Here is a 26,221-nt window from a genome sequence, read left to right on the forward strand (position 1 = left end):
TGGGCAGCACAATAGAGCCAACCCCATTGGCAGAGGGGTGGGTGAGCCAGCCCCAAAGCTCTGAGCATGGCAGAGCTGTCCCCATTACTCATCTGTCACCAGATGCCCTCCCCCACCCCCACCCCTCATCCCCTGCCAGTCAACACCTGAGGCAGGTGGAGAGCTGGCCCTGCCTCTCATCAGCTGCAGGCACACCTGCCTGGACAACACAGTAAAGCTGGCCCTGAGGTGGAGGTGTGGGAGAGTTGACCCCAAGGGTGTGAAAGCTGGAGAACTGCCCCTGCCCCTTGCTCATCTCTGCGAGGGCTGGACTAGCAGGGTAATGCAGAAGAGCGCACCCTGGTGGTGAGGACAGGACTAGCAGGGTAATGCAGGAGAGCGCACCCTGGTGGTGAGGACAGGACTAGCAGGGTAATGCAGGAGAGCGCACCCTGGTGGTGAGGACAAGACAGAGCTGACGGGCTGACCAACCCTGCAGCTACTCAGACCAAGAACCAGGGTTATGAGCTGGTGCATTCCAACATCCACCCTATCTGTGATCTGCTGGAGCATGTGAAGGGACCGGTCCTGCAGACCTAAAGCTGCAGGGTTTCTACCACACAGGGCAACAACAGGATAACGAAGAAGAGGCCCAGGGAGGGCCCAGCATAGACAGGGTGGCAGAAGCCAGATGCCTCAAGCCAGATGAATGGTTCTTTGCAATGAACACTTGCAAGTAAAGATACATGGATAAAAGGATTTACTGCATGACTGACTGTGTCATACTACATACAACTTCCATGACAAGAATGATTTTTTCTTTTTTTTCCCCTCCTAAATTTTATTTTACTTTGAGGGAAGGTTGCAAAGGCAGAGGACAGATACAAAGGGACAGGGACATGAATGGGATGGAGACGCATGATGTGAAAGACACAAAGAATACATAAAAAGCAAATTTAAAAAATGGACAGTGAAATCCTAGTTGTCACCCCATGCACACTCAGCAAGCAGGGCTGAGTGGCCCTTTCTGGAAGTTTAGGTCTTTACTCCTTTGCACTGGATGGCTTCTGGGAGTTTTGGCTCTAGCCCTGCAGTTTCACTAAGCTAGCCGGCTTACCAATTTATGCTTTAATGCACATTGGAAAAGATAAATTGGTTGTATATATCTTGTTATCTATTGCTAGTTATCTTCTCCAGTTTTTCTGTGTCTAATTGTTAATCCAATCAAATGCTCTTGTTCACAGATCCTGACTAGCACACATTCTCTCCTCTCTCTCTCTCTCTCTCTCTCTCTCTCTCTCTCTCTCTCTCTCTCTCCCTCCCTCCTCCCTCCCTCTCTCCCTCCCTCCCTCTCTCCTTCTTGGGCTTCCTCAAAAAATATCATAAATTTCCATGGCGAACCCAAGTTGATGTGGCTAAATGGGCCTCATCTTCTTTCATTGTCTGCAGGCTCCCCTGCAGTCTGGGCCTTAAGCATCTGTCATTCTGCAAGCTAAAGCTGAGAGATGGGTTGCTTAATTGTTGATATGACCTGCCATCTATGTGCTATTCTGCACAATTTAAAAACCTTTCTAATCAAGTTTCACCCTGGGCTCCACAATTGTCATCATTCGATCCATATGAGTTACAGGTCAAGTTCATTAGATGAAGGGTTGAAAGGAGACAGAACAGAACGACCACCTAATTGTGTTACCATGAACAGGGATAAAATAGACAGTCAGATCCGGATTTGAACCTTACCATTTATCTGCTCTGTAGCCTTGGGCCAAACTACTTAATCTCCATGTCTGTTTATACTCAGCAGTATGAACAGGTAGGTGAAACCCACCACTTTGAATTTTAATGAATGCAAATGAATTTAATGAATTAACTAAATGAAACAATGTATGCAAGGTATTCAGTACCTGGTCCAGTAGGAACTCAACTACTGGTTTGTTTGTTTGTTGTTTTGTTTTTGTTTTTTAATTGATTAAAAACCTTTTAAATTAAAATATGATTACATCATTTCTCTTCTTCCATCCTATCCCTCCAGTCACTCTCATACCCACCTTGCTCCCTCCCAAATTCATGGCCTTTTTAAATTTAATTGTTACCATATACACACACAAGCATAAATCTGTAAATATGACTTGTTCGGTCCATTTAGCATTAGTTGTATGTATATGATTTCAGGTCTGATCAATTAGTATTAGATAACCAATTAGGGGACCCATTCCTAAGAAATACTATTTCTGCCCATCTCAGCATTCCTTAGTTCCCTATAATTCTCGGTTTATGGGTCAGAGTTGCCCCCCCACACACACACACCATCAAAGAAACTTCTCTTTAAAATAGAAAGGAGACCATTACAGGAAACCATAACTGATCAAAATGCAGAGGACAAACCATCTTGCCATTCTAGCCCCAGTTGGTCCATTTTTAATACCTAAGGCTCAGGGAACATCATGGAAAGGGGATCAGAAAGATTGCAAAAGCCAAAGAACCAGGAATCACTTGTGAGGCTTTCTCTTCTAGAAATGACAGGGGAGTTTCACCCACGAAAGACACCTCAATGATATGGCTTCCAAAACAAGATCTGAACAAGGACAACACCAACAGACACACATGGTTCATTTCTTACAAATGAATTCTTCCCAGGGTCATCTCTTCTGCCACTTTCCAAAAAAAGGTGTTTCTTTTACATCCAACCAATGAACTAGTATTTTTAATTTACTATTCTGATTTTCTTTACTTTGTTACTCATTCTAACTTTTAAAAGTACCAACCTTGCAGACTTTTTAGCATATTTCCACATAACATATATTCATGTTATATATGAATAAATAAAGGCACAGGGGCACATCTATACACAAGTTAATAGGGACATAACGATCCATGTATAAATTCCAATATCATATACAGCAATTTTCTACCAACAATTTGAGAAAAATTAAGGGGATTATTTTTTCTACATGCCCATTTCTCTATTTTCAAAGCAAAAACAAAAGTCTAATATTTTCTCCTTTGAAATAGGCATTGCCTGAAGGTGCTGCTTATGCAGACTGAATACACCTTGACAATAGATGCAAAATGGGCCTGTCAGGTTCAGATTGTGAGGACAGGTGCTTTTCCTATGGCAGGAGCCAGCCTGTGGTAGGGGAAGGGGGAGCTCGTGCCAGGCAGGCAAAGAGGCACCGTGACATCAATTAGGAAGAGGCAGCCTATATGGTATGGCCACAGGAACTGTAGCAAAGAGTGAGTGAGACAGGTAACTTGACAAATTCACTGCCAGTCTCAACCTGTGAAGAAAACTACCGGTCGAATATGTCTAGTCAAATATGTATCTATTTTTAAAGAAATTAAGGGTTTTTTTCTATTTCTCTCTATATATTTGCTCAGTTAATTGACTTTTGTTTTTACCTCTCTTCTTAAACATCAAGTGCCATGGTGATTCCTGATTCTAGCATAAGAGTCTTAAGGTTCTGAGTCAGTCAGTTTCCAGGAGCAGCCCTGTACTCTGAGTGTGTGGCAGGCACCCAGAGCCTTTCTGGGGAAAGCACTAGTTAATTGTCTACCTGATGCCTGGAAGCAAACTGCTCAGCATTCCATGCACACAGCCATTTTGCAAAGTATCTAACTTTTTCCTCCTCCTGGAAATGCACTCAGAAGAAGACATAGTGGTAAGCATAGAAACCTCACTTTAAATTCACTTTAAAGCCTAGCAAAGCTCGTCCCTAGAGGCAGTGTGATAGACACCAGGGCCAGCCATCTCTAAGGCAGGAACCTGGGGTAATCAATAGCTATTACTGGACACTGTAGTTATGCCCTCAGAAAAGGCCAATGTTTTTTAGATGGGCCATTCACATCCTCCCTACAAGACAAGGTTCCTCTGATCTAGGCATTTCATCAGTCCACAACAGTTCCTGCTTCTTCCATGTAGCCCAGCAATGAGCATGCAGTTTACAACCTGTAAACCCACAGCAAGACACTACCAGAACAAAATCCAGAGCAGCTGGCACTTAACTGGAAAGGCAGTGAAACAAGTGACAAAAGACAGGCTGCCTGTGTTAGACAGCCTGGGTTCTGCTCCTGTTCTGCCCTTTGCCAACTATGGACCTTAAAGGCAGGTTACTGATTTGCTTGGTGTGAAGCACAAAGAAAGACCAGCAGCAATTGTGCTGCTGAGCAGAGGAAATGAGTGGCCAGAATCAGTGTCAGGCACAGCAAGCATCACTCCAGCAGGCTGGGCTCTCAATGGAAGCTTCTGAGAACAGGAATGTATGTACAAAACTGACTTCCCCACAGTCCAGCAGATTGCTGGATTTGGTATAAATCATACCCTCCCCAAGTTTGCCCTTTCTATTTGTTTAATCAAAAATGTTTCAAGGCTGTATCATAAAGAAATGTTAAAATATATTATTTAAAGTGTAAATGGGCCAGGAGGTGGTGGCATATCCCTTTAATCCCAACACTCAGGAGGCAGAGTCAGGCAGATCTACCTATGAGTTCGAAGCCAGCCTGGTTCTACAGACCAAGTTCCAGAACAGCCAGGGCTACACAGAGAAACACTGTTGTAGGGGACACCTGTAACCAGCCCCAAGCAGGTGTGGTTAGGGTGTCCTCTACACACTGTCTCAAAGGAATCAAAAATAAACAGTAACTATCAGATATTTAAAATATCTCTTCCTGTCCCCTCTTCCTACAAGACATAAGAGTGTGTGTGTGTGTGTGTGTGTGTGTGTGTGTGTGTGTTATAAAATATCTTTTCAGAATGTACTTAACAGGAATTTATCAAGCAAATGAAAACATGTCTGCAGTTTCCTTAGTCAACTGGCACATACTACAATGAGAACTTGAAAATGCAGGTTGGAAGCCTGACTACTTTCCCATAAGGTAATTGCATGAGTTGAACCACAAGGCTTTCTTTTCTTTCCTTGAGAAGTCTTAAATTTCCCACCTGGAAAAAAAAAAAAAAAAAGCTTGGACCTAATGACCCAGGCGGAAGTCCTAGAAAGTCTTGCTCCGGCCTTGTAGGCTTCCTCTTCCTCCATCACTAGGAGGCTAGCCATGACTCCTGTTACTCTCCATTATAAGCCATGACTTGTGTTCTCCTGACTATTGAACAGCTCCTGGCAGGCTAATGTAATTTCCTACCTCATCCTAAGTAGCAAGCATGCAGTCTCTAATGAAAAAACTTCCATCTAGTCAATAAAGTTAGAAGCTTTTGGAGTGATTCATTCTCGAACATTTGCTATTTAGCTGTTTTTTTTTCCCCTGAGGTTTTGGGGCAATGCAATTCTACTGGCTTTGTCCAACCAAGTCATCTGATCATTTTTCTCTGCCCTAAGTCCCCTACATTGGAAAACAGAGATTATCAAAATATTTTTCTCCTCTATGCCTTGTCAGATTCAAATAGTTTATTCTCCTTTGGTTGATGTTTTGTGTTACCTGACAAGTTTGGTTAAATTCTTGCAATTGGTGACCTCTCACCACTGTGGGTTTCAGATTATCGGGTTTCATGTTCCATTAAAATCTCCTCAGCTCTCCAATTACCTCACCAAGACTGAAGATGAATGTGGGATTGCTACAATTTCTCTGCCAAATTCTTAAAGTAAAATAACACCATGCATAGTCACTATTATTTCACAAGAGAATTTTGACATTAAAAACTAGAAGGAAGCCAACGTTAAGTAAAATGCAGTTCCTGGGTAGAATAATTAATAACCAACCTCATGGCTTTATGCACAACTCTCCATAGCAAGGCCCTTATTTTCTCAACTTTCCTCAACAGAGAGGAGATGTCAGAGATGTCAGAGATGTCAGAGATGCATGTGTGGGCTGCGGATGCTTAAGAGGCAGAAGGCTACAAATTAGAACACCTCCCTGTTATAGATGAGTTTTAGCATATGGCCCCTTGCCTCTGGGCTTTCTACAGAGATCTCTCTCCTGGGGAGGCTCCTGCTGATTTCCTTCCCATCCCGACTCCATTTCACACAACCATGTGACAACACAGACAACAAGTTGAACCTAGGTGTGCTCTCACCTCTAAAGGATGCTCTAGCACTGCCGTTTTCTACTCCCAGCTGTCTGCAGAATCTGCCTTCCTCCATCTATTATGCCCAGACTTCGGAAATCTCTCATTAGCCAGGTAAATGCATTCTCTTTGCTCAATATGTTTGCACCCATTTCCCCCCTTCAATTTTTTTCTACTGATGATTCATTTGTCTTAATATTAACTCTGCAATCTTTTACATGTACCTATTTCTACAATAGTTAATAATCACAAGATTATGCATAGAGAAAAGCATCTTTTTTAAAAAATTTCTCTCCCTTAAAGATCATTAAATTGTGTGCAAATGGTCTCGTTGAGTTTAGATAGTCCCATAATGTTCATCAAAGTGAACTATGTTAGGTAATATAATCTAGCATACATACAACTATTACAGAATATAAGGTAATGAAGTTTTACAAATGTTATTATGTTTTAACCTATATGAGGTCTTTAAAGGAAGCAGTAAAGAAATAAATGTAAACAAGATGAAGGGAAAACAAGATGAAGGGGGTGAGTTTAGGATTGCCACAATCCATATCAACTCATCTAAAAGCAATAAGCAATATCCCTACAGATACTAAGCCCAATAATTCATTATGATAAATACATGAAAAATGGTCTTAGTTAAACTGGGTAACTTTTATACATCAGCAATATCTATCAATCTATTTGTCTGTCTATCTAATTTTTATGGTGATGGAGACTGAATCCAGGGCTTCATGAATATGAGGCAAGTTTTCTACCACTGAGCACATTTTATATGTTAGGATACCAGAATTTGTCCTAGAAACATCTTCTCTTATTTTCCTCCATATTATGAGTTATTTCACCTTTCAACAAAAGAAAGCATTGGTTTTCCCATATCCAGAGCATTTGACCTGGGTAGCACAAGTCTTCTCTTCAGCCCTAAGCAACACGTATACAAGTGCAAAAGGAATACTGAAAATGGCCTGTGTATATTCCCCCAGATAGAATTTTTTCCATGAAAACACACTAACATACATGTTAATACATTTTTACATCAGAAGATTTCCATCACTTACCAAAATAAGTCCTGATATTAGTGAGGAAGTGCCTGTCAGGGCCACGTAGAACTTCGGTGTCAATGTGTTCAGAAACATGCTCACTGGAAATAAAAGGACAAGGAGAGAAGAATGAGAAAGGCATGACTGTATCAGCAAAACTTTCTATTTGTTTCGTGTGTGTGTGTGTGTGTGTGTGTGCGCGCGCGCGCGCGCGCGCGCGCGCGCGTTTGGCCTGCATGCATGTATGTGTACTATATGGATGCAGGATCCAAGCAGGGAAAAAGAGACCACCAAAATCCCTAGAACTGCAGTTACAGATGAAAGTTGTAGCCTCCACGTGGGTGCTAGGAACTGAATCCCTTGCCCTTTTCAAGAACATTGAGTGCTCTTAACTACTGCACCATCTCTCTAACACCTAACTCATTTACTTTTATTCCTTGTGAAATCAATTGTTGCTGGTAACTGGAATTCCTAGAACCATAGCAAAGTCCCACTAAGGTGAGGAACTGGTATACCGATTCAGAAAGGCAGGTATCAAGCTGCACACTAAATGCTACAATACCTGCCAAGTAAAATGTGCCCATTGGTACATAGTGGCATGACTGGTAGGAGGTGTAACCAATGGTTTTCTGGTTGGATTTGAGAGAGACCTGCTCAGCAGAACACAGTTTATGCCTCGTGACCTAGTCAAAGGCCAATGGCTGAGGAAGGCATAGGTCTAATTACCCACCGCTATTATTTTGTTCAATGGAAATTTCAAATTGCCTTCTAAAATATTAATGTTTGTGCCCATGGATTAGTGCTTAGAAACATTTTTTTTTTTTTGCAGTAGGTATCAAGAAATGCAGAAAGTTCTAACTGGTCAATGAGCTGAGAATAAGTGACAATTGAGTGTTCACTGCTAAACTGGATATTTATTCTATCTTCAAAGCTCAGGGAGCATCACAGAAGAAGAGGAGAAAGGAAAATAAGGAGCAGAGGATGGTGAAGAATGCTGTAAAATGTTATCTTCTGCATGGGACATGGCCATTCACTCACAAACTCTTGGCAGCTGTGGTTATCTGCACAAGACCAACACAGGAAAGCCAGTCAATATTCTGTCTGTTTGGGAGATGGGCTCATGAGGCTTCAACCGTAGTTGAGGTGCTACTGACAACCGGCAGATGTTAATAAGGTGAGTCATTTTTGTGAAGTTATAGAGGAAAGTTTAAAGTCTCTGTTGGGGCCATTTGCTATTTTGGATTAGTATTAGGTGGCTCTGGTTAGCAGGGACTGAAGCGTCAACTGTAATTAAAAAGATATCAGAACCACTAAGTGAAACTTTTGCTTTGCTGGGTTAATTAATGGTGGTTGGCTGGAGCTTAGAAATTAGTGATGATTAAGAAGATAGTAGCATCGTTTAGGTGAAATCTGAGAAGTGTTCTCTCGGGGTCAGCACATGAATCTGGGGTCCAGAGGGAGCCAAGGTTGTAAATTGTGCTGACAGCTGAACTTGGTCATGTGTAAGAGTTACCCAGGTGGTGCTGGTTTTGAAGGCATGAAGGAAGGGGTCATGGAGAGTAGCTGAGGCTCAACACTGTGAAAAACCAGGAGAGTCACTGGTGAATGTGAGCCTCTGTGGCAGATGAAGACCCAGGACAAAAGGGGTCATGGAAAGAGGCTGAGGCTTGGCATCATGAAGAAAGCCCAGGCTACTGGTGCATCCAGTTACAGCGAAGATGCTAGCATGACCACCAAGAACAGCAGCAGGAGAGGAATCAGCAGGAGCTGAGAAGACAAGCTGTGTGTACTGTAGGAGGAGGTACAGACGAGAGTGACCAAAGCCCTTTGGAGGAACGCAGAAAGATGATCATGAAGGAATCCCAGATATGGGAAATTTAGTTATTTACACAGACTTTGGTTTTGCTTTGTTCAAGATTGTGACTGTACCATGGTTCTTCCCTCTTGTAAGAAAGCATTTAACTTAATTTTAATTTTACAGCAACCCACAGTTGAGAGACTTTGAACTTTTAAAGGAGATTTTCAGTTTTTAAAGTCTGAAATTTTAATGTGTTTGAATTTGTAAATAGGTGGGACTTTTAAACTTATTTATATTTTATATTGTGTGTTTTGTATAAGAAAATATGGATCTAGGCAAGCCTGTAAGGAATTTTCTTAATTAGTGATTGATGATGGGTGGCCCAGCCCATTGTGGGCTGGTTGTCTGGTTTCTAGAAGAAAGCAGACTGAACAAGCCATGAAGAGCAAGCCAGTAAGGAGTACCCCTCCATGGCCTCTGCATCAGCTTGTCCCCAGATTCCTGTCCTGACTTCCTTTAGCTATGAACAGTGATGAGGAAGCACAAGCTGAACAGACCCTCTCCTCAGGTTGCTTTGGTCATGTTCTTTCATCTCAGCAATAGTAACCCCAACTAAGACAGGCTGCAATGTAGACCTGAGGCAGTCACCAAAACAGTATCTGTGAAAATGAAAACCAACATGGTGGGCTGGAGAGATGGCTCAGAGGTTAAGAAGCACTGACTGCTCTTCCAGAGGTCCTGAGTTCAATTCCCAGAAACCACATGGTGGCTCACAACCATCCGTTATGAGATCTGGTGCCCTCTTCTGGTTGCAGATATACATGGAAGCAGAATGTTGTATACATAATAAATTCTTTAAAAAATTATTTTAAAAAAAAGAAAAAAGAAAGCCAACATGGCATTCGGTAATGCTGGTTAATTACAGGATGCCCCAAATGAGTGGTGAGGGAAACCACAACTACAAAGAGTTTCTTTCTCTGCCATTCATAAATAAAACACAATTCCCATCTCTGCTTCCATTTAACAGACTGAGATGTTAGTCTCTGAAAACCTGCTAAAATCGCAGTTGGGGGATGCTTTAAAAAATATCTTCATAATAGTCTTTTTTTTCTAGGCATATTTTAAATATATAGCATTTGTATCACCTTAAAAAACCAGTTTCCCATCCAGTCAGTTCAGTCAGGATGAAAGCCCGGTGAGAGCACTCCTCTCCCTGCTCCCTTCCCTGCTTGGGCTGGTAGCCCCAGCTTTTATGTATCACAGTCCTCTGAAGAAATGCTATGGCGCTTATGTTTGTGAGAGAGAAGCATGAAGATTTATTTTTAGACTCATTCCCAAGGTAAGAAACCCTCATAAATCATTCTGTCTACTCTTCCTCTACCCTTGATGTTGCCATGGCAACTTCACAGATATCCCTTTTCTGCTTTACAGAGAGAGCATCCAGCTGAACACATTCTCTTTGTTCAGCTGTGATCGGAGAAAGTATTGTTGCAGCATGCTGTATTAGTATGAACAACGCAGCATTAGGTTTTCATGTCACCTTCTCCCTGCTAGGCAAAGGCCGTCTGACACCTCTTCCTGTCACCACTAAACCCCAGTCACCCTAAGGACAAGTGAAGTAAGGTCTCAGATGGCGAGTTCCCTCCTTACCCTTACAAATACATACTGGGGAAGAACTGCATCCTCATGGAAAACTGAAGAAAAATGTATGTGTCATATAACTGCTATTTATCATATTTTAATCTAAGTTTCAAGGTGATTGTTAAAGTTAAATATAAATACAGCAAACGTTAAGTTGTTGGTGCCTGGTGCTTTGTATCCTCCCCCCTCCTAGTCCCCCACCCCATACCTGTGGCTGTGGCTGTGGCTGTGTGTGTGTGTGTGTGTGTGTGTGTGTGTGTGTGTGTGTGTGTGTGTGTGTGTGTTTGTGTGTGTATGTGTGTGTGTCTGTGTGTGTGAGTCTGTGTGTGTGTGTGTCTGTGTGTGTCTGTGTGTCTGTGTGTGTCTGTGAGTGTCTGTGTGTTCCAAAGTACACATGCAAGGTGAGAATCACATCAGGTATATTCAATGACTACTTCCTCGAAAAACCAAGAACTTCCTAGATATTATGAGATATTATTCCCAGATAACAACACATTGGCTATAAATTTAGTTATTTGGGAGGAAAGGGGAGGGAGAAATGATATATAATTATAACCTCAAAATTAAAAGAAAAACTTTAAAGAAATTAGTCACTTGGGATAAAGACATACCCTACCAAACTCCAAAGACCCTTTTCTTTTTAAAGGAATTTTATGTGCAAATAGTTTCAAAATGCATCGTGTATACTTGACTTTACCCTTAAACAGAATGTCTTTAACATATTTCAATCTTTCAGTAGTAACTCTACCAAAATAGACACAAACTCTACTGTGTTAACATATAGCAATGTTTTCAGAAACTAACTGAATTCAGAAACAAACACTATTTCCCTCCAAAACTAAGTAATACAGGATGGAAGTACTCTTCACATCTTTTCCCGTTCTTTTCACCATTTGGTATGCCAATCCAGGAGTAGCTATTATTTTCACTGTGTGCCTGCTCTAATACGTTTTCCCTGCTCTATGACATGCTATTTAAAATCTGTTATAAATTCAAGGCAGATAATCCGCTATAGTTCAACAAACTACGTATGTCCAATGCGTATCAGGCATTGCATAAAGTTCGGAGGACTCAAACATGTTTGACATATAATTCTTGTCCTTAAGGAACCTGGGATATTTTTTTGAGAAGCAGACATGGGAACAATATAACAGGCTTTTGTGATTCTGAGTGTCACTGAGGTACTCTTTCCTCAGCTCTGACTGCAGTGGGAGACAATGGGCACCAATGTGCTCCTTTGAGAAAGTCTCAGAATAGTGTATCCACTGGAGTCATGCAAAATAAGAGCTGTGATTGACAGCCAAAATGAAGGGGTTCCTTGGCAGCCTTTGAGGCTTGTCAGTGTGTGTCTATGCATTGGCTTTCCTCTCATTTAGTGCTGATAGTCTGAGGAGTTGAAAGGGCTGGCCTGCTGAATTCTTGACAAGCAGAGAAGCATGGTGTGAACGATACTCGTTCTCATAGGACAACTGTGCTGAGGGATGGAAAAGGACACTCCCAGAATTTCTTGTGTTCACACCGAAGGGCACCTACACTATTAGCCATGTAAAACATGCCAAGAACTTTCTATCATCTTGAGAAAAATTTTGCCCTGACTTTTCACTTCTCCCTCACTTCATTGGAATTTACACAGGAAATATATTAGAAATGTCAGTGGTTAGGTTTAGGAAGACTGGATGCTGCCAAGGGGAACATAGGAACTCATTTCTTATTGTGTCAGAGAGAACTGCCTAGCTGGAGGCTAGCAATACTGGTAACAGTAATGTGTTATACCAAATCACTTACATATAAAATTCATAGAAATAACAAGGCAGGCAAGAAGGACATTAACAAGAGTAGAAAAAATCTTCTACATTTGTTAATATTAGCTAATTCATTTAGTTATATAAACGGTACTTAGTTCATCAAAAGATACAGAACTAGCACTAGAAGTAGTATATAATATATATAATAATGAGATTGAATCTATGCTCTTTCAAAATTATTATTTTTGAAAATTGCACAAATGTGTTCTATATTTGTTACCTTTTATCTTCTTTTGTACCATTGACCCCCTTCATCTTCCAAACTTGTCCCCTCTAACTTTTATGCCTTTCTTAGCACCACTGCCCCCTACCTTTGGGGGGGGGAATGAGATGCCCATGGAAACAATACAAGATAGTTCATATACCAGAAGAAAGGTTCAGATAAAATGTAGAAGGAGTAGGTATTGCCTCCAACTACACAGATGAGAATATAGTTCCTTGCAGGCTCACCCAAACAAGAGATTTGAGTGGAGGAAGGGAGTCTAAGAAGATCTGACAACAGGCATGAACACATAAATGAGTAAGGGTACATGGAGGAACTGTAAAAGAAAGGCCAGGTCAGGTGGACTTTTTGTTAGTGGTTCTGGAGCTCAAACCCAAAGCCTCACACCTGCTATTCCAGGGCTCTACCACTGAGTTACATCAGACTCAAGGCAAAGAGAAGGTGTTTACCATTCATGAACTGAAACAGGAGGAGGACAGTGCCTAGTAGAAATAGTAGTAGATAAAGCTGGCAGCTTTGAGAATTACTTCTGAGGCAGCTCCTGCAGTACAACTACTGTGAGAAGTTAGGCATATCAGACGCTGCAGGAGTAAACTCATCAGACATGTGTAGCTCTTGACAATATCAGACAAAGAGTGAAAGTCTAGGCAGCATTGTTGAAGTGAGGCCAAAGCCACACTGCCAGTGAGTAGAGTGAGTGATTGGTGGACTTCTTTTTTTTAGTATTTTATTCATCTTCTCCTCAGGAACCTAAGTATTCCAAGTTATACTTTGGAAATATGTATTTTTATTTGTTTATTATGTATACAACATTCTGCTTCCATGTATATATCTGCACACCAGAAGAGGCACCAGATCTTATAACAGATGGTTGTGAGCCACCATGTGGTTGGTTGCTGGGAGTTGAACTCAGGACCTCAGGAAGAGCAGTCAGTGCTCTTAAACTTTGAGCCATCTCAAATGGAAGGTCTGGCAGTAAAGACAATTCATCATGATATACAACTCCAAATGAGAAGACAGTGTGAGCATGCATTAAACAAGTAAAACCCCTGCTCCACGGTGGGAACAAGAAATTGTTCTTGGAAGAAATATGCACTGCTTTACTTTACTATTACAGGTTTAAGCTATATGGTTCATTATTAGAAATGTGTCAAATGTCTCCCACAGTCTTCTTGTTATAGACACCTTCAACAAAAATTAAAAATAGTGAAGGTGTGGCATTTCAACTGGTTTGATTGTAAACCTAATACCTACACATATGTGGATCCTTTCTTAACAGATGAGATAGTATGACCACACAAAAATAACTCCTATCTGTTCTATTCTGCTCTTAGTGCTATTAACTATGGGCCTGATTTGCTTTAAAATCCCTCGCTGACTCACAGGTAAAGTTTGCCTCACAGTAAGGTAATTGTTTGGGCCAAAGACACAACTGCAGGCCACAGGGTGGTAAAACTCAAATTTAATTCCAGGTTCAGTCTCTCTCCTGTCTCTCTCTCTCTCTCTCTCTCTCTCTCTCTCTCTCTCTCTCTCTCTCTCTCTCTCTCTCTTCTCTCCTCTCTCTCCCATCCTCTAAAGGCTCACCAACTAATTTACTTCTTCTTGAGGGTAGAGCTGCCACTCTGTTAGAAAGTCGGCTGGGGACTTGTATGTGATTTAGAGAATGATCTAGAACAATTGGTTCTAAACCTGTAGATCGTGGCCCCTTTGGGGTTGAATGACCCTATTACAGGGGTTGCCTAAGACCATCAGAAAGCATAGCTATTTATATATTTATATTAAGATTTGTAACAGTAGCAAAATTATAATTATGAAGTAGCAACAAAATTAATTTTATGGTTGGGGGTCACCACAACATGAAGAACTGTATTAAATGCTCATGGCATTAGGAAGGTTGAGAACCACCGCTCTAGAGTAACCACATTTTATGTTTTGAATGATTAAGTTTACTAAGTAATAACCTGGGAAGGGAGGAACAGAGAGAAAAGCATCATCTAGTTGGGTATAATTATCCAGCAGAAACTCCCTGAGGAAGTCCCTTGAAAGCACCCAGATGGAGCATCCCAATATAGAGAGTCCCAGGCAGAGCCAAGTATCCCCACACATCAGGCTTCCAATTAAACATCAATAACAGAAGGATAGGTACCAAATCCAGTAGAAGTGGGCTGGGAAGTTGAGGCTGTCTGCTGGACTTCCTGGCTGAGCTTTATGTTGAGTTCATGCTGAACTTTTCACGGCTACCCTTCCCACTGCAGGCCCTATTAGATACGGGATAAAAAAAACAAAAAACAAAAACAAACCAATAATATCTGCTGGAAGCGGTTCATCTTCTAGCGTTCTCTGGGACACAATGGGTTCACTAGTGGGATGCTTTGCCGTTCTCTTCCCTCTCTATCAAAGCCCAGCCCATGGCCAGACATTGGCGGATACAACGTACTGAGTCTGAAATGGAGGTAGGGCAACCCCACTTCCGGACCCAGCTTCTTAGTGAGACCCAAAATGTGTGACAATTTTCCAATCTATGTCTATTACAGAGCTGTTACAGCTGTGTCCCTCTGGCCACCAGTGTACAACCGGGGGATAATGGAGCCACAAGGCAGGCTAGGACAGAGGAGTTCAGCTGCTCCCCTGCCTGGCTGCACAGAATAGCCTGGAGCTTCACTATTTCCAATTCTATTGTCATGTTTAGCTTTACATTTGCACCAAATAGTCAATTCCTATTCCAGAGGGCACCAAACATTATCTCTCCAGGTCTCTGACTGGAGGTGAAACTCCAAGGGTAAATCATATATGTACCCTGCTTCACATAATTGCTATGGGTGAGAGGCAATGAAAACTAGAGCACTAGCATTTTCAAATGTCAATAGCCAGTTTCAAAAAAAAAAAATCTATAAAAGATGCTTCTAAATACCAGAGGCTCAGTGCTGTCTCTGTTTGACAAGTTCCTAGTCCCTGAGGTGACATTCTTCATTTTCATCTCTATTCTACTATCTCAAATGGCTTTCAGCCATTGCTATCCCTCACTAGGATATGATCTACTCATCTGTGACTAAGAAACAAGTAGTGCATACTCAGCACATCACTAAAGCCTAGAGCTGAAAACCCAAGGCAGTTATTGTAGACATAGGTAAGTGTTTGACTAAAGCCCAACGTTAATGAAGCACCTATCATTAAGTCTGACTGCAGCAATTAACCACATACCAAGAAACTGCAGCACAAACTCAGAAGGCACCTGTCTAAGCAGCAATATCATGACTAGGCATTGCCATGGTGCATGGTGTGTAAAACACTGCATCACTATGGCAATAGCCCAAATCAAATCTTTTTTTTCTCTTATTATTATTATTATTATTATTATTATTATTATTATTATTAATTCAAGTTAGGGAACAGGCTTGTTTCACATGTACTTCCCCTCTCCCTCTCCCTCCCCCAAATCAAATCTTTTAAAATGGTAGATTGACTAGGACCACACCAAATCATCATCACCACCATCATCATCATCCAAAACAACCAAAGTTACCTTATACAAAAAGAACTAAGTATGGGGCATCATATTAACTAAATAAAAATATGCTACAAAGCTATTATAATTAAAACAATACAGCTTGTACATAAAACAGATATTTAGACAAATAGAAGAGAATACAGAACTTAGAAGTAAACTCATCTATCCACAGCCAACTGATGTTTACCAAGGGTGTGAACAATATTCATGAACAAGGTTTTTTGTTTGTTGGGGGAGGGAATTGTTTTGTTTGGTTTGGTTTGGTTTGGTTTTTAGGGGGAGGGTTAGTTTTTTTGTTTTTTGTTTTGGTTTTTGGTTTTTGGTTTTTTGAGACAGGGTTTCTCTGTGTAGCTTTGTAGCCTGTACTAGAACTTGCTCTGTATACCAAGCTGGCCTCATCTCGAACTCACAGAGATCTGACTGCTTCCGCCTCCCAAGTTCTGGGATTAAAGGTTGTGGTAAAATTGAATGTTCACATGTAGAATAATGAGGAACCCATCTCTTTCAGCATGTACAAAAATCAACTTAAAACATATTAAAACCTTACACATTGTGTCAATACATTATTATAAAAATGCCTCTTACATTCTAAGAGACTGGAACTTTTGATAGATTTCACAGCCAGAGTTTCTACTAAACTCTGAAGTCACTTAAGACTGCCATTCCACTGTATATCCAGCCTGTTTGTTTAACCTGTCTTAGAAAGAACAACATAATATCCATCCTAATTTACCTTGCATTTCCCATGTAATCTACTTAAGCTAATGCATCACTGTAATCGTAAATTACATATCTTCCATGCCCTGTCCCAGAGTAATGCATTGCATTATGATAAGCATTTGCTGGAAATAACAATATAAGCTGAAAGTGGTCTTTAAAATGAATATCCACCATGATGGTTGAATTCTACTTACAGATATAGCTTGCTAAACAATGGTGTTTGTAATACTGTCTGTTATCTGGGTCAGTTGGAGTCAGGCACTTAATTCCTTTTAAAATTCTGTAAAAGATTTCTGTAAAGTAACCCTCATTCCTTCTCCATGTTATGCTTTCTGTGTCATTCAATAAAAGAGAGAATGAAGTCTTGTTAGGGACGAACACACAGGATCAGACACAAATTCGGGGAGAGATTCACAAGACAGACTCAGACTCACACGACAGACAGACAGACAGACAGACAGACAGACAGACAGACAGACAGACAGACAGGAATACAGAAGACACTGGGACAGTGAAGTAGGGAAGTCAAATCTGGGCTTGCTCTTGGTTAAAGCATGCCACGGGGAAGTGCTTTGATTTCTTTCCTGATGTGAAACTGATGGATTATGGATAATTCTGAGTTTATTAGTGATGCATTAACACCTGAGAATTGAGACCGGGAAACTCCTAGGACAAAGTACTAATGGTATTTTCTGAGACCCTGAAATTGGTAATTGTTGTTTGGGACATGACCTCAATAACAAAGAACACACGAAAAACAGACAAAGGGGATGACAAAAAACTGAAAAGCTTCTGCACAACTAATTATCTCACACATGTGGAATCTAAGAAGGCAGGTCTCATAGTGTTTGAGAATAATACAGAAGGTGGAGATTGGAGGATGAGGGAGGACTAGGGATAGGTTGGTAAATAGATCCTGAAATGTGAGAATAGATATATGTGATAGGGTGCTGTTTCACATCATTGTGGATAAAATGCTAAGGTACTACATAACTCCCTACCACCAAAAAGAAACTTAGGAAAAAGGAGAGTGGGTGTTTTTATCCCCAAGAAAGGATAAATGCTTCAGGGGACTACTATACACAGCCTAATTTGTCCATTAACAATGATATACCAATATAGAAATACTGTATGGTACACCACAGATAAACTGAGTTAAAATTCTAAAAGCATTACTTTTCAAGCTTGTTTTCAAAGATTAAGATTTATTTTATTTGTGTGTGTGTGTGTGTGTGTGTGTGTGTGTGTGTGTGTGTGTGTGTGTGTGTAGAACCTAAGAAGTCCAGAGGAGGGCATCAGATCCCCCCTTGGAGCTGGAGTTACAGGTAGTTAGGAAACACTGACATGGGTGTAGAAACTGAACTAGGGCCCTCTACAAGAGCAATATTTCTTAATCACTAAGCCATCTCTCCAGTGCCCTCACTCCATTTTTTAATACAGAAAATTAAGAATGATAATTCTTCCTCCACTTTCACTCAAAGAGAAAAAAAAAAAGTAACACATGACACTGCTAGTGGTAACCTGCACAGGCTATTTTCCCAAGAGAGAGCAAGATAAATGTATGCAAATTAACATATGTAGAAACTACCATACAAAAAATCTAGCATGACTAACTTAGTAAGAAAATACAGTGGTTTTCAAAAATGTCATCTTCAAAGATCATTCAGATTATTATCTATGAAACAGACAAAACCATTTCATTGGTCAGTGGAGAGAAGACCTAGCTGGTGTCTACTGAATGTCTACTGCACGTCATCCTGTGTCAGACACTGTTTATATATTTTAGTTATGGGTTTTGTCATCCTAGCCCCCAAGACAGCCCAGCTAAAGTTAGTATTACACACACTATTAAAGCATAAAAAACGAGGTTTAGCAAGTTCAGTGACTTGCCAAGGACATGCAGCTGTTCCACTGCTGACATTTGATTTAAACACAGCTCTCCTGACCCCAAAGCCTGTAGTACATATCTTCTGAGAAACTGACAGTATGTCTGCAGAGACAAAAGGAGGTGCTCTGCCCCAGCTTCAGCATTGCTGGTGGCTTCGTACATCAGCAGCACTTCTGAAAGGATCGGTGGTTGTTCCCAGGACAGGCTCTGTCTGTGGCATAAGCATGGGAGCCAATGGGTCTGAGAACAAGGGACCACCTCAGTATGGACCACGTGGCCCTGAATGACCTTATCCCGAGCTGATCACAGCCATGTTATCACCAAACGCACAAGCTAAGTAATTCTGACCCTGTCACAAGGCCAGCATGGTGCTATTCTGCCTCTTTTCATTTATCTTACTATATGTCCACATAGAACACAGAGGCTCCCATGGAGACAGCACTAACCATCAGGACACGCAGATGGGCACTGGAAAACCTAGCTCCTTCCTCTCATTCTTTGCTCCATACCACATTTTTTTTTTAATTTGGGAGAAAGCTGCTAAGGTAAAATTTATCACTGATGGAGAAAATACAAGGATCATTGAGTGTCAGGCTATGAAGATGATGATGATGATGATGATGATGATGATAACAATAACAATAAATCATTACACTAAATGTACCAAGTTTCTTAGTGTCCGAGGCAACTGCATTGCAAAGAAGGAACATGCATGCCAAAACCGTAGCTAGTGTTCAGTAATAGGAAAGAATGTAAGTGGAGAGATATATCATATGACATGGTACAACTACTGGTTTAAACCTCTTCCAAAGAATGAAAAGCAAAGAGACACAAACCATGTGCACTATTTAAAGGATATTTCCCAGGCTACACAATTTAAAATATTTTCCTAGGCAAAACAAGTCTTAGAAATGATGGAAATACAAGACAGGCCCACACCTGCAGAGAGAATCAAACAAGAACCTTATTGCTGCAAAGAAATATTCAGGAAAACTCCAACTGGAAGAATGCTGGAGAAAAGTGTGGATTTGCCTGCTTGCTCCCTTGTTTTAAATTTTTAAAATGTATATGTGTATGTATGTTCTGACTGCATGTATGTATGTGTACCATGTGCTTCCCTGGCACCTGTGTTCAGAAGACAACTTGGGGGCCTCTGGAACTGAAGTGGTCATGAGCCACCATGTGGTTGCTAGAAACTGAACCTGGGTCCTCGGGAAGAGCAGCCAGTGCTCCTAACAACTGAGCTGTCTCTCCCGCCCTGGAAACTGCATTTGAAATCTAAAATTGTATGTGAAGTAACTACTTGTTCTTCTGTCACAGCAGCAGCCATCCAATGTGCTTTGTCTCAATCTGGTATCCCCGCTTCCCTTCTTCCCCAGCTTATAGAGCGGGTGTATGCCTGCCTTCCTCCTCCTCTGGTTTTCTCAGAAGCTGTCACTATGAAGGATGCTTCGTGATATAAAGGACACACCCAAATGACAGAGGACAGAAACCTACTTTTCTAAAACCAGTTATTTGGGGGAGGAGGCCAACCTGAAATGGATTTGCTCCTATCAGATTTCATCAAAGTAAGAACATAAAATATTTTTAAAAGATTTATTTATTTATTATATATAGAGTGTTCTCCCTGCATGTATCCTTGCAGGCCAGAAGACAGCACCATATTTTAATATAGATGGTTGTGAGCCACCATGTGGTTGCTGGGGATTGAACTCAGGACCTCTGCAAGTGCTAATAACCCCTGAGCCATCTCTCCAGCCTCAAGAACATAAAATATTTTTATACCCTCACCATATTAGAAAACAAAGTAGAGCCTGATCATGTTCCTGAATCAAAAAAAAAAAACTTTTATAAATGAAATTTCTGAATGGCTAAAAATTTCAATGACCCTAACATATTTTTTTCCTCCCACAATGCTAAGAATGGCAGCCACTATTCATGGGAACTTCGTGACACAACCATGAATGAGTTCAGTGCTTTCCCATGCATTGTCTTTATGTTTAAATCAACAAATTTAAACAAATGTCATTACCCTGCCCGTTTGACAGATAAAGAAAGTGAAATTCCAAATACTATGTTCAAAGGCACACAGCCAGAAGGAGTGGCTCCAGTATATAAACTTAGATAAACTTGCCCTGCAGGCTGAATCCCAACCACTGTTCTGAGGGCTTCTCTCACTGGATCCCTATTCTAGGTTTCCTCTCGCTGGATCTCTGTTCTGAGGGCTTCTCCATCTGAAGATTCCAAAGCAGGTCTTGTTCTGGATGCATACAATGCTGTACACAAACATGCAGTCACACGTATCTGTTCTAAGACAATCCCTTTCCACCTGCCCTGCCCTCAGGGTCCATTCTCCTTTTTATCACCTGATAACCACAGCTCTGACCTGCCTCCCAGATGACACTGTTTAGCACATAGCCTAACATAATGTGCTCCAATGCCACCATAACTGCCTTTCTAAGCACTACTAGACTCCGTATTAAAGATCACTAACAAATGTGACACATGGGAAATTAATACCCAGAGATTATGTCATTATAAGTCTTTTTTCCCCCAAGGACTAGAAAAATTTTCTGATTTCTGACTTTTGCCAGAAATTCATTGCATAATAATAGAGCAGAATGTACAATTTCTGCTGCTGAAGTGTGGAATCATGAATTTGAGCACTTGGATGTCTTTTTTTTTTTTCTCCTGCAGTTCTGGGGATTGAACCCAGAGCATAGTGCATTTAGAGCAAGTGTTACACGATTGAATTATATGCCGTGATGTTTTACCAAATTCTCTGCATATGTTGCTAATGTTCTTAACGTTCTACATGTGTTCTTCAGTCTCCTTCTCCTTATTATTATCCACCAATAAAGAGGAGAGAGAGAGAAGGAGACAGCAAGCCATGAAGCTAAAACATAAGTTCACCTTATGATGCTGCCTCTGCTTACAAAAACAGCTCAGCACTGGCCTAGGTTTTGCCTAGACCAAACTAGGAACAAGTCCTGTTGTTTCCTTTCTTTTTGTGAATTGAGGGAATGTACATATTCACATACACACACACACACACACACACATATATCAGGATTGTACAACAATACATTATATAAAATATATGTCAGTACCTCTATAATTTGCTAAAAACCACATATAATAATCCTACTCTCAAACAGGATTTTGTTACTTCCTTATTTCTATACTTGTTCTGATTCTTTCAGTCTTATAGAAATATCAAAAGCAGATGGTTGATCAATTCCTAATTTAGAAATCACACTGAAATATACCCTTTGTCTTTGTTACTATTCTATTGCTGTGACAAAAAAAAAAAAAAAAAAAAAAAAAAAAAAAAAAAAAAAAAAAAACATGACTAAAACAACTTATAAAAGGACGACGTATTTAATTGGGTTTACTGTTTCGGAGGATCTGTTTCGGAGGATGTCTTATCTACTTTTCTATTTCTGTGAAGAGACACCATGACCAAGACAACTTACAGAAGGAAGAATTCATTGAGGACACTCAGCTTCAGAGGACGAATTCATGACTATCTTGGCAGGGAACATAGCAGTAGACAGGCATGGCTCTGGAGCAGTAGCCGAGAGCTCACATCTTTATCAACAGATATGAGGCAGAGAGACTGTTAACTGGAAATGGCATGGGCTATTGAAACCTTTATTCCCACCCCCAATGACACAACCCTCCCATAAGGCCATGCCTCTTAATTCTTTCCAAACAATTCCATCAACTGAGGACCAAGTATTCATGCTTATGAGCCCATGAGATCCATTCTCATTCAAACTACTATAGTGAGTTAGTGTCTATAATGACAGAGCAAAAACATGGTGACAGGAACAGCTGAGAGCTCACATATTAATCCACAACTCAGAGGCAGAGAGAGAAAGAGAATAGCACGAATCTTGCAATCTTTTTGCAATCTCAGAACCCACCCACAACACCACACCTCCTCTGACAAAGCCAAACATTCCTAACTCTTCCCAAAGAGGTCTACTAAGTGGAGACCAAGCATTCAATATAAGAGCCTATGGGTCATGCTTATTCAAACCACCACACTGTGTCACTGTAAAATATGGCACCACAGGCATAATCAGCCACAGACAAGATCAGTCTTTGTCAGTTAATAGCAAACTTAAAACCCAGCCCACTGCCTTTGTTAGTTAGCAAATGGAGTGTTATAAACATCACCACATAAATTAGTGGTTCTCAACTTTCCAAATGCTGCAACCCTTTAATACACTTCCTCATATTGTGTTGACCCCCAACCATAAGATTATTTTTGTTGCTACTTCACAACTGCAATTTTGCTACTGTGATGAGTTGAAATGTAAATATTTTTGGAGACAGAGGTTTGTCAAAGGGATTGTGACCCATAGGTTGAGAACCACTGGATTAAATGTATATTATATTTGGATAGGAAGTATCTCACCTCATCCTAAAGGCTCTTATACTGAAGGCCTGATGCCCAACTACAGGGAGATGAGGGCAGTTTTAAGAACTGAGTCACTGAGGATGTGCTCTGAAGGGTGTGTCTTGCTTCGGCTCCTTCCTGTTACACTATCTGTTTCTTATTTGCCAGGAAGTGAGCAACGCTGCCCTTAATGCCATGATGTGTTCCTTCACCAAGTGCCAGAAACAAGGGAGTTGGCTCCCATAACCAAGACTTCTGAAACCATGAGTTAAGTGGATTCTTCTTCTTCTTCTTCTTCTTCCTTCTTCTTCTTCTTCTTCTTCTTCTTCTTCTTCTTCTTCTTCTTCTTCTTCTTCTTCTTCTTCTTCTTCTTTTTTTTTTTTTTGGTTTTTCGAGACAGGGTTTCTCTGTGTAGCTTTGGAGCCTATCCTGGCACTCGCTCTGGAGACCAGGCTGGCCTCGAACTCACAGAGATCCGCCTGCCTCTGCCTCCCAAGTGCTGGGATTAAAGGTGTGCGCCACCAACGCCCGGGGAGATTTCCTTCTTTTAAATTGTTTCTCTAACGTTCTGTTTGTTTGTTTGTTTGTTTTGTTTGGCATATGGCCCTTTACCAAAAGAATGTTCTGACTTGTGGTTTCTAGTAAGTAAAACAGGACTTCTCTAGCATTTTCTAATAATGTACCTTAGTGACCAAACAGACAACAACCAAAAAACACCTCAAAGGCAGGGGCAGAAGACGACAACTCTGAGGCTAGATTGGGCTGCAGAGAAAAGCCATCTCAGAAAACAGTGTAAGACGACTTGCTGACTCAGATTTATTTATGCATCTACAACAGTAAGATGAATGAAATGAGTAAGAATTCTGCTACAAGTAATTTTAAAACAATTTCTAGAAAATGTAGCAGTCTAAAGTAAATAGCTAACCACCTAGGGAAAGTTTAGTAAATTATATAGATATGTCTAACTATTTCCAGATACAAACCTTTAAAAAGGTAAATGATTTAAGACTTAAGATTTAAACACTCAAGTATGCCACCTATAGATAAACATCCTGTGTGCAATGAATTTTAGAAAGAAAAGCAAGAGTTCCTAGGGCCATGTCAGGACCTACTATAAACTAAGTAAAAAGGAGGGAGTAAAGCACATTTATAAAATGTAAATTAATTCCAATCATACAATTATTGTTTGTATCAATATTTGAAATGGTATCCTTTCATATTTTTTAAGTTCTGGTGATGTTTGCCTATTATTTTGAAACACAGTAATATATATATATATATATATATATATATAGAGAGAGAGAGAGAGAGAGAGAGAGAGGGAGACAGAGAGAGAGAGAGAGAGGGTGGGGGGAAGAAATTGAAAGCATGTTGGGACCTCATTGGATCCTTTCTTTCCAACAACAATGACATGAACTTCTGAGCATTTCATACAGCCTGTGCTTGTGTATATTTTTCACTCTGCATTTAGTCTGGGGATGATACTGCCTGTTCCAAGCAGTCCATGGGCAGAACAACTAAGTGAAATAAATAGGAGCAGGATCAAATGTGTTAACAGGCATCTCTTGAACACAAATATGGTGTTTAGTATTAGAATATCATCTATTTAAAATAAGGCCTGAAATTTAGGGCTATAAGATTTATTTACTAGAATCACTCTATAAATTTGATGAGATCTTGTTCATCTATTTCTCAGTCCCAGAACTTTTTACATGGTAATCAAGACTTTTCTGGGATTCTTTGATAATCTCTAGACATCTAGGAATTAATTTTAAGGAGATAATAGTGAATGTATTTACTCCAATATTCACAAACCATAACTATCCATGCATTATCAGTAAAACCAAATTTAAAAACTCCCCCAAAACACAAAGGTATAAATATCAAGCCATAAGACATTTTTTTAAAGCAAGTATGTAGAAAACATACTTGCTTAGATTCAGTTTAAACTTAGATTCAGTTTAAATTAAGAAAATTAAGAAAAACCTAACAGAGCAAACAAAACAACAATGGCAAGAAAAAGACCTTCCTGGCCTTTCTAGAACAATTAAGAGAACAGCATTACATGTGCCTGTGTGCCCGAACCTCAGCTTTTGAAAGATGGAAAGTGAACACTGAGGCATTCTTAGCGTTACAGTCATAGTCACACTCTTCCAGAGTTCTTCGTCTCAATACATTCAGTACACGTATGGATGCCACAGAGATCTATTCAGGAACCTAAAAGCTGTTCCCAAGCCAGGAAGAGAACTGATTTAAGGAAGCCAGAGACTGATTTAACATTCACAGAGTGCACTGTGTAGCATGGCCCACCCAGGCAAGGTCCCCTTCCTTCAGTGCTGCTGGCTGCTGTGTCATGACTTCACCACTGAGCTACAGCTAATTACAAGGCAGATGAAGTGCTAAGAAAGAATTCATTCTAGACAATCAACAGACTGGACATTCATTGTCTTGGAGTGCTCTGCATATGCTAATTCAAACTTCATCATCCATAAAAGCATCCATGCAACCATGACTCTCTTTGTTCTGTTCTCTTTCAAGCTTCATGATAGCAGGAATGACCCTGACGTTGAGCACCCTGCTCACATCATGTATCTGCCATTCATCTCCATCCAGCTGGGCACCAGTTTCCATCTCACTCTAGGCTTTAAGCAGCATTGTTCAATGCAAGTTGCTGTGTGGTAGTAGAGTGGTGATAGCGGAATAATTCGAGGACAAAGAGGGTAGCACAGTACTGTGGGTATCACAGTGCTTACATGATAACCCAGTGTTGAAAATCTGTGTCACTGTAGGGCTGGTCTATCACATCTAAACCAGCACTTCTCCTAAACCATAGCTGAGGAAATGTGATCATCATCCCTAAAGTCCTTCTACTCTACTGTTAAGCTGTGGAAGTGCCCAGCTCTAACTTTTTCTTCTTTTCTATGGTACTATAGCAATGATTCTCAATCTGTGGGTCATGACCCATTTTGGGGGTCGCATATCAGATCTACTGCATATCAGGTATTTACATTACGATTCATAACCATAGCAAGATAACAGTTATGAAGTAGCAATGAAAATAATGTTATAGTTGGGGATCACCATAACATACGGAAGTACACGTAAGGGTTGCAGCATCAGGAAGGTTGAGAACCACTGTACTAGACAGTGAACCACCTAAGCAACCACTCACGGATCTACAGCCCCAGCCCTCTT

At 40.6% G+C, this 26,221-nt stretch overlaps 1 protein-coding gene across 9 annotated transcripts in view; it reads right to left on the bottom strand.

The window, feature by feature from the left end:
• St7 (suppression of tumorigenicity 7) overlaps nucleotides 1-26,221 on the bottom strand; it is a 234,027-nt gene that overhangs the window by 103,840 nt on the left and 103,966 nt on the right. For 7 of the 9 annotated variants that reach the window (XM_027389945.2, XM_027389946.2, XM_035450734.1 and 4 more), the window contains exon 2: nucleotides 7,054-7,136. The exons of 1 other annotated variant lie outside the window; for it this stretch is intronic. In XM_027389945.2, the coding sequence (XP_027245746.1) occupies nucleotides 7,054-7,136 (83 nt within the window). Of the gene's footprint in view, nucleotides 1-7,053; nucleotides 7,137-14,648; nucleotides 14,747-26,221 lie in introns of those variants that run through there. One more of the 9 variants, XM_027389948.2, reaches the window with a different exon arrangement.

Source organism: Cricetulus griseus, assembly GCF_003668045.3.
Source record: "Cricetulus griseus strain 17A/GY chromosome 1 unlocalized genomic scaffold, alternate assembly CriGri-PICRH-1.0 chr1_0, whole genome shotgun sequence".
Classification (NCBI taxonomy): Eukaryota; Metazoa; Chordata; class Mammalia; order Rodentia; family Cricetidae; genus Cricetulus; species Cricetulus griseus.